The sequence below is a fragment of the Corvus brachyrhynchos genome, unplaced genomic scaffold, assembly GCF_000691975.1.
Source record: "Corvus brachyrhynchos isolate BGI_N302 unplaced genomic scaffold, ASM69197v1 scaffold245, whole genome shotgun sequence".
Taxonomy (NCBI): domain Eukaryota; kingdom Metazoa; phylum Chordata; class Aves; order Passeriformes; family Corvidae; genus Corvus; species Corvus brachyrhynchos.
Window position 1 is genome coordinate 5,383,108 of NW_008238988.1, and position 9,404 is coordinate 5,392,511.

The 9,404-nt window shown below is 48.8% G+C and overlaps 1 protein-coding gene across 1 annotated transcript in view; it reads left to right on the forward strand.

Annotated features, from left to right (window-relative positions):
* Positions 1 to 876: 876 nt before the first annotated feature.
* Positions 877 to 9,404, forward strand: part of ERO1A (endoplasmic reticulum oxidoreductase 1 alpha) — a 16,377-nt gene continuing 7,849 nt past the window's right edge. Inside the window, exons 1-5 of the mRNA XM_017738847.1 lie at positions 877 to 906; positions 5,406 to 5,525; positions 6,756 to 6,839; positions 8,315 to 8,353; positions 9,272 to 9,348. Of these exons, the coding sequence (XP_017594336.1) occupies positions 892 to 906; positions 5,406 to 5,525; positions 6,756 to 6,839; positions 8,315 to 8,353; positions 9,272 to 9,348 (335 nt within the window). The 5' untranslated portion in view covers positions 877 to 891. The remainder of the gene's footprint in view (positions 907 to 5,405; positions 5,526 to 6,755; positions 6,840 to 8,314; positions 8,354 to 9,271; positions 9,349 to 9,404) is intronic.

The window sequence follows — 9,404 nt, forward strand, 5'->3', positions numbered from 1 at the left end:
TTCCCTACAAACGTTTAGGTCAAGATTTTTTTATTACCTTTAGGAAAGGGTGTCATGTAGGGCAGCATTTCTCAGTCTTTCTAACCACCAAACCTTTTAAATCACACCCGAGGGCTGCCTCATCTTTTGGTTAAAAATAATCTGCTGATCCTCTTGTGCAGAGCTGGTCTGGTGGTATTTATTTGCCACCAAAGAAAATATAGGGCAAGCCTTAAAGGATCTGGTTTGCCCTCCTTTGTTTAGATCCTTGAAGGCCTGGTACAGCTTTTGGTTTCCTCCTGTGAACCATCTCATGCTGTCTCATGAGCTTCTCAGCTGAAGAAGCCCCAGTGTGGGTGACTGGAAGAGCTCTGACTTGTCTGCCAGCCTGTGCTGGGACAGTTGACAAGGGCCACTTTTGGGAGTGCTGCTCCAGCAATATTCCAAGTGCTGACTTCAGCAGGCCACGATTCTGGAATGGGTGTTGCACTCCTGTCTGTCTGCACCCAGGGCAATGCCTCACCTGCTATTTGTCACTGTTATTTTATCTCCCTTCCTTAGAGACCAACCAGTCATGAAATTTTTATTAGAAACATCCATCTGTTCCTAAGAACACTTGAGTTTCAGATACTGTTTTCTGCTTTCCAAGCTCTGATTAACATTCCAATATCAAAATTCCCTCAAACTTTACAGGCAGCTCATCCCCCCCTCGAGATATTCCTGTTTGCATCACAGCTTTAGTCAGCCATGGATATCTTCTGTATATTCCTGGTAATTATTGTTCATTTGCTGTTTACAGGCTGAGGCAGCTGCATTAAGGTTGTGCTGCAGGTGTTTGGCAGACGGGGATTTTGACGAGGTTTCCGGTCTGGCAGAGGGCTGGTTCCCTTTGGGAATGTTTCTGTGGGCAGGATGCTGTCATTAGGGGTGAGTCTGGGCATGGACAGTTTCCTCCTTGGTACCTGGACAGGCTTTCAAGCTGTCCTTGCGTTCCTGTTGAATTGGTGTTCACTCGGCAGCCTCCAGGGCAGGAATTCATTCCTAGTACAGTTCCCAATTTCTCTGGGGTAGCTTCAGGAGGAGTTTCCAGGTGGAGAGAAGCAGGTATTTGGAGGTACACTCTGCCTCTCTGCTCTGCTGAGAGATCTGGGAGATCTCTGGTGAGATCCCACCTGGAATACTGTGTCCTGCTCTGTGGTCCTTCCAGAGCAGAAGGGACATGGAGCTGTTGGAGCAAGTCCAGAGGAGGCCACCAAAGTGATCAGAGGGATGGAGCAGCTCTCCTATGAGGAAAGGCTGGGAGAGTTGGGATTGTTCAGCCTGGAGAAGACAAGGCTTCAGGGTGGCCTAATTGTGACCTTCCAGTACCTGAAGGGAGCTGACAGGAAAGATGGAAAGAGAGAATTTACGAGGGATGGAGTGCCAGGACAAGGGGAATGGCTTCCCATGGCCAGAGAGCAGGGTTAGATGGGATATTGGGAACTGGGAATTCTTCCCTGTGAGGGTGGGTAGGCCCTGGCACAGAGTGCCCAGAGAAGCTGTGGCTGCCCCTGGATCCCTGCAAGTGTTCCAGGCCAGGCTGGACGGGGCTTGGAGCAACCTGGGCGAGTGGAAGGTGTCCATGGCCATGGCCGGGGGTGGAACTCAATGGTCTTTAAGATCCTTTCCAGCCCAAACGATTCTGGGATGCTGTGACAGCCCTTCAGCCCGTGTGGTTTGACCCCATCCTGAGACCCCCATGTGAGATTTGTTTTTGTGTGAATTCTGGAAAACCTAGTCCTTGTTTTCTGGGCAAAAGATGGGGATCAAGCACCTGGAATGGCAGGTACTGCTTCCAGGACAGGTGCAGGAATGACTGTCCTCAGCTGGCTGCCAGCAACTTGCTCCAAGTGCACCGGCAAGGATGAAAGAGAAATAATTTCATAGAATCATAGAATATACTGAGTTGGAAGGGACACACAAGGATCATCAAATCCAACTCCTTTGTGCAGGGTGACTGCCAGGAAACTTCTGCTGAGGGAGCAGGGGAAGCATCTGCTCCCCATCAGCCTGGGATTGCTGTGGCTTGTCCAGAAGAACAGACAGTGCCAGGGAAATTGGTACAGGCTAAACCAAACTCCTCAGCCTCTGTGGCATTCCCTTCCCTGTGCCCTTTCCGGGAGATGAAGGAAAAAGTTTTCCTCCTTTCCTGCCTGGCTGTGGTGTGGGACATAGCAAGAAGAAAGCCTGAAATCCACTGCTTAGGGAATGTTTCTGCAACGTTCAAGGGAGCAGAAGGAGATGGGAAGAGCAGCCTGACAGGAGGCTGGGATGGAGGTGAAGGAGGTTGAAGCAGAGCCAAACGCAGGGATTACAGAGTCCCCGTGTTGGTGTTCCCAGCCGTGTTACGCCCACCAGGTGGGTCCTTTGGAGTCCGGGATTGCGAGCACGTCGTCCTTGGAGCTTACTCAGCACCCGGAGCCGCTCCTGCCGCGTCTGTCCCGGCGGCTCCGTTGCTTCTCTTTCCCGGTGGGAAGCCCAGCCCTCCCGACAGGTTCTCACACCCAGGCGGGTGGAGCAAAACCCATTACCGGCGCTCTGCTCGGTGATTCACGGTGCCGGCAAGCACCTGGCACGTGTTTTGGACTGGATCCATCCACGGTTTATCTCAAACAACTGTTCTCATTGTCACAGGCTGAAGATGTAGGTAAATGTTTTGTTTGTGGGGTGGGAGGAAGTGTTTTGAGGCACCACCCACTGGAGGGCACGTTTGACACGTGTTGAAGCTCAACTGCTCTGGCAGCAGGAGTTGAAGTCCCAAACCAAGTGAGTCTGGTTGCATCCAGCACTGAAAAACGGGTTCTGGGGTGGTCATGGAGCAAGAGGGAACCTCTGAAATGAAGACCAAGTCCTGCCAAGTGATCTGACACTGCCACTTCCCCGAGTCTTAAAGTGGGTCAGCTTAAAGCTGTTTGGTGGTGGCATCGCTGGGGCTTTCACCAGGGCTCTGAGGAGCCTCGGCTCTGGATGGTCTTGGTGCTGCTTCTCTGCTGTGCTCCTTTGGCTGTGAACTTGGGTAGGTTGGACACACACAGGCTGGGGAAATTACCCATTTCTGCCCAGTCTGACTGAAATCCTTGGAGGAAGAAGGATTGAGCAGAGCTGGAGTTTTCCCAGCACTTTGCCCATTGCCCCCACAGCTGTGTTCAGGGTGACTTGAGGCTGATCCCACCAATAAACTGGTATTTGGAGAGCTCCAAAGCATAACCCCCATCCAGTCCTAAGGATTTTGGGATCATCTGCAGTGCTTCACTCTGGATTATAATCAGGATGAGGTTGGTTCTGGCTTGAATTGGTCACCAGACATAACAAAAACAGGCCTGGCCCAAATGGTGCTTCCAGTGGGGGGTTGGTGGGAGCTCCAATGTTCCCACTTACAGGGATGTCATTCCTTTTGAGAGACATCTTTGTCAAGTGTGGATACAGAGAGCAGCTGAAGATTATCCCCAAATCTTTTTGTAGGCCACTTTTAGACCCAACCTTTAAGCTTCCTGCCTTGAAGGATGCCACGATTCCAGGAAATAAAAATGTGGTTGGTTGGTGGTTTGCTGCGGTTTGTTGTTTTGATGTGTTTTTTTAATATATATATAATTTTGGAACAGCTTTAAATTGGGTAACTGGATTAGCAAATTGCTACTGTTTATTTTTACAGGAGTGATTCAGGTTAGTGGAAAGCTTAAATCACTGTTTATCTTCATTACCATGCAAAATGCAGGACAGAATTCAGTAAATGTGTGAGGGTGACACACTGAGCTGCAGTGTAAACACTTAAAATATGCGTGAGCCTCCAAATGATGCTGCTTCAACAAAACAGAGTTGTTCCAGTGGGGTAGGGAATTCTGGCTATTTTTTCACCCACCTCCCCATTTCATGTGACTCTGTGCTCCATTTCTGCCATCCTCCTCTCAGCTCCATTTCCATGGTGGTAAATATAATGGTCTTATTTAAGTTGGTGTGTAGCTCTTGATGAATTATGAGGAGCGGCTGAGGGAGCTGGGAAAGGGGCTCAGCCTGGAGCAAAGGAGGCTCAGGGGGGACCTTGGGTGCAGTCGGGGGGAAGTCAGGCTCTGCTCCCAGGGAACAAGGGACAGGACAAGGGGAAATGGCCTCAAGTTGCATCAGGAGAGGTTTAGGTTGGATATTGGGAAAATTCCTTCATGGAAAGGGTTGTCCAGCCCTGGCACAGCTGCCCAGGGTAGTGGTGGATTCATCATTCCTGGAGAGATTTAAAAGCTCTGTGGATGTGGCACCTGAGGTCACCTGGTCAGTGCTGGGGGAATGGTTGAACTTGGTGATCTTTTCCAACCTAAATGATTCCAGGATTCTGTGATTTCCCCAAGGACTCACTGGGGGCGTGGGGGAAGCAAAACTACTTCTGTGTTGAGCAACTTTGTCGTCAGCCAGTAATGGATGTGTCAGGAAACCACAGCTGAATTTGCACTACTTCTTTGTTTGGTTTTTTTTTCTTCAGGGCTTGCACAAAGCCTGTTGAGTTGTTCCGGATGATGCAAGAAGGATCTGTCAGATTCAGAGCAGATGTTTTCTTGCCAAACGGCTCTCTGAGGCGAGGAGAGGGACTGTTGCAGTTAATCACAGAATCGTGGAATGCTCTGGGTTGGAAGGGACCTTAATGCTCATCCCATTCCATCCCTGCCATGGGCCACCTTCCACTATCCCAGGCTGCTCCAAGCCCCATCCAGCCTGGCCTTGGACACTTCCAGGGATCCAGGAGCAGCCACAGCTTCTCTGGGCACCCTGTGCCAGGGCCTCCCCACCCTCACAGGGAAGAACTTCTTCCCAGTATCCCATCTCTCCCTGCCCTCTAGCACTGGGAAGCCATTCCCTGTGTCCTGGCACTCCATCCCTTGTAAATCCTCTCTCTCCATCTTTCCTGTCAGCTCCCTTCAGGTACTGGAAGGTCACAATCAGGCCACCCTGAAGCCTTGTCTTTTCCAGGCTGAACAATCCCAACTCTCCCAGCCTTTCCTCACAGGAGAGCTGCTCCATTTGCTGTGGTTCTGATTAAATCAAATCAGTGGCTGCAGCACATCTGATTAACAAGAAGGACTTTCTTGGAGGGCTGTCATTGGTGTCATTGTTGCCTAACTGGTCCCTTATGCAAACTCCAGCCCTCAGCTCCGTGTTATCCTACAGGAATGGCCTCCTGAGGCTCATCCAGAAGGGAACCTGAACTGGCAGCCCGTGGCTCACAGCTGTCACAGCAGCCATATCCATTCTGCTTAAACTTGACTTGCTGGTAAAAGGAAAGAAAATGAGGAATTATTTTATTGTCTGCAGTGTTAAAAAGTTCTGGCCGGGTTGTTTATATTTGATTTATTATTTTGGATGTTTTTGATTTTGATTTTATTATTTTTTTTCTCCCCCAGGTTACTGGTTATTTAGATGACTGCACCTGTGATGTAGAAACCATTGATGCTTTCAACAACTACAAACTTTTTCCTAGACTGAATGAACTCCTGGAAAGTGACTATTTTAGATACTACAAGGTAATTTTCTCATACAAGAATTGTAGTTATCTGTGTGCTGCTCTCTTTTTTTTTTAATCTCCCTTGAACTTATTGCTGATCTTTTAAAAATCAGACACCTGCATTTTAACCCTGACCTTTTAAGGCTGCAGTCAGCAAGCTGGACCCTTCTGTTATGAGAAGAATCTTAACAAGATGCAGTGTACCTTTAGGAGGATTTTAAAGATATTTTCTTATCCATTTTTCCCTCTTAAGCACCCCATTAATGAAAGGACTTCCTTTGGTGAGCTGTGCTTTAAAGATGTTGATGACCAGTGATCCATAATGAGAGGATTCCCGGTGACTCCCCACTGCCAGGGAAAACCTGGATTAGTTACCCCACACTCAGGTTCATTGATGGCTGTTGCTGCCAGACATTGTATGGATTAGATTCCATGAGCTGCATTCTGCTCCCATTCAGTCAGATCCCCATTATCCCCCTCCCTTCCAAACCCACCAAATCCTGTTAAATGTTAATTGTTTTGGAAGAATGATACTTGATACCAACTCACAGAAGAGAAAGACTGGGATTTGTTAAAGAAACGTCCTTTCCCCTTCCAGGGTGGGGATTTGTAACAGAAATACTGAGATTGCTCTGAAAGAAGCATAGAACCCTGGCAGGGACACCTTCCAGTAGCCCAGGCTGCTCCAAGCCCCATCCATCCTGGCCTGGGACACTGCCAGGGATCCAGGGGCAGCCACAGCTGCTCTGGGCACCCTCTGCCAGGGCCTCCCCACCCTCACAGCCAAGAATTTCTTCCCAATCTCCCATCCATCCCTGCCCTCTGGCACTGGGAAGCCATTCCCTGTGTTCTGTCTCTCCATCCCTTGTCCCCAGTCCCTCTCCAGCTCTCCTGGAGCCCCTTCAGGCCCTGCAAGGGGCTCGGAGCTCTCCCTGGAGCCTTCTCTTCTCCAGGTGAGCACCCCCAGCTCTCCCAGCCTGGCTCCAGAGCAGAGGGAGCTCTGGCCCTCAGAACATTTTGGAATTGTGAAAAAGTGCATGTGGGAAAGCACCAGAAGAAAGATCCAAGCAAGGATTAAAAGCATAACCTGTGCTGATAACAAGGATATGAGTGATGGTATCAATCTGGGTCACCAAGGAGTTGTTGGTGTGGGAACAAGCAAGTGCAGAACACGGATTTCTGTTGAACAAGATTGGCTTGGCTGCATGGAGGAGATGTGTTACTTCATAGGGTGATGTGTTATTTGCAGGTAAACCTACAGAAACCTTGTCCTTTTTGGGATGACAGCAGTCACTGTGGAATGAGAGACTGTGCTGTACAGCCCTGCCCCTCTGTAAGTACCAAATCCATTCTTTTCCATCTCTTTGTTTGTATTTAACTTTTGCAGACCAAAAGCAAACAGCAGACAAGTGACTGAATCTTGTTATTTTAATTATAGCAAAATTCTGGCTCTGATGGAGCTTTCATGGGTGCAGCAACACTGGTTGTTGAAGGCCAAAATCCTAAATTCTGAAAGTTTCAAGAGAGGCTGGGATTTTAAAGCTGACCCTCTGCAAACAGCCAAAAACTTCTCCTGGTCCCTCATTTATTTTCTCCATTAGTAAGAATTTTTAGGGCAATTCTATTATTGTTTTTGTGTTAATTGACAGAATTTTACCCTGTTGCCCCACGGGCTGCACTGTGTTTTAGTTTTGGCTGATGAATTTGACTAAGAGCTTTCCAGCCCTCTTCTTTTAGGAGAAATGGCTCTTTCAGCATCCTATTTCCCAGGGCACTCTTGTCCCTGTATCCTGGACAAAAGGGGTTTGTTCCCTCAGCTGTAAGAAAACATCCTGACTGCAGGTGTCTGCCCAAAAAGAAAGGGGTGAGAAGGTGAGGCAGTCACAACTTGGTGGCTGGTGGTTCCTTTGGGGACATTCCATGTTTTGGTGTTGACAGCCACCACAGGCTGTCTTACTCTCTCACTCTTGGGTTCTAAAATGGAATGATGATTTTTTTTTTCACCTCAAAAGATCACTAAATGTTGTTTAAATGCTTTTTTTTTTCCCTTAAAAACTCTATTTTTGGTACTGATTATGATTAATGTGATGGAGTTTTGTTACAATGGCCTAAGTTTTAGCTGAAAGTTGTTCTTATTTTAACAACTGACTGTCCCTCCTGTTCTTAATTATTTTGATTTGGGTCCATTTCATCCTGAAATCAATAAAAACAACTCCTATTGCTTAATTTTTCTCTTCTGTGCTCCTTGTCATCATAATACTTGCTCCTGCAGTGTAGAAGTGGTTTTACTGTCCTCCTGCTCCTGGAGAAAATGGAAGTTGGGGGGAATTTAGGGTCTGGTTGTGTGGGGCTGGCAGGGCTGGTATTCCATGATGGAATGGTCAGGGGGAAGTTTGGGATGTCATGTATCAGGGGCTGATAGATGCAACATCTGAGGAGGCACCTGGGCTCCTGCCAGGAAGGTGATGCCAGACCTGGACTGACCAGAGGCAGCTCCAGCTCCTCTGGGGTCTGTATTGGCTTTCCCAACTTCCTGCTTGGATAAGCAAAGCAGAGCCTGATGTAGCAGCCTGGAAGGCTGCAGACCTTTGGAGAAGAGGAATCTTGCTGAAAAATAAACCACTAGGAATATTGCTTTTCCTTGCTCTGGGGAGGAGTGAGGAGTTGCATGTGTTGTAAGCTGGGCCCAATGCTTTGATCACCTTCTCACCTCCAGAAGCTGTGGTAACATCCCAAATCTTTCCCAAAGATGGGGCTGAAAGGTCTCGTCAGCCCCACATGTGGGACGTGCTTTGTTTTGTCTTTCAGGATGAAGTCCCTGATGGAATCAGATCTGGAAGTTACAAGGTGGGTGTGTCTGAGCACAAAAGGATGAGGGTTTTTTTGTGCCATAGAACTGGTGAGGCTGGAAAAGATCTTTAAGATCATCGAGTCCAACTCTCACCCCAGCACCCCCATGTTCATCACTGCTCATGTCCTCAAGTGCCACAACCACATGCTTTTTGATCACTTCCAGGGATGGGGATTCCACCACTGCCCTGGGCAGCCTGTTCAATGCCTGACAACCTTTTCCATGAAGAAATTTTCCCTAATATTTAACCTAAACCTCCTCCCCTGGTACAACTTGTGGCCATTTCCCCTTGTCCTGTCCCTGTTCCCTGGGAGCAGAGCCCGACCCCCCCGGCTGCCCCCTCCTGTCAGGGACTTGTGCAGAGCCACAGGGTCCCCCCTGAGCCTCCTTTGCTCCAGCCTGAGCCCCTTTCCCAGCTCCCTCAGCCGCTCCTGGGGCTCCAGCCCCTTCCCAGCTCCGTTCCCTTCCCTGGACACGCTCCAGCCCCTCAGTGTCTTTCATGCCATGAGAGGCCCAAAACTGCCCTCAGGATTTGACCAAGGGTCAATATTTGTCAGAATTCTCTTTGTGCCTAAATTTTTACCCTCTTCAAGTGCTTGGGATGCCACAGAGCCTCTGAGGTGGCTTTCCTGGAGCCAGGTATTCCTGACATCTCTCCAAGAGCAGGTGTCACCAGGCACAAAAAGCCCCTGCGGTAGTGCCAGAGGCTGCCCCGAGTCCCTGCAAGACTCGTCAGCATTGCATAAGCTTTTGGATATCTGCAGACATCCTGTGGAAACACAGGGTGGGGTGAATCATGAAAGGATTTCTGGGGCTTAACCTGGATAGTGCATTAAAGGCAGAATTGAAGCGGCAAAAAAAAAAAATTCCTTTTTAATCCTCATCCCTCCCCACCCCTTTGCTTTCCAACCCAGTACTCAGAAGAAGCCAATAACCTCGCTGAAGAATGTGAAGAGGCCAAGAGACTTGGAGCTGTTGATGACTCTTTGAGGTTTGACTTCTTTTTCCACAATCCTTCCTTGTCTTGAAGGGAAGCTGGGATCAGTG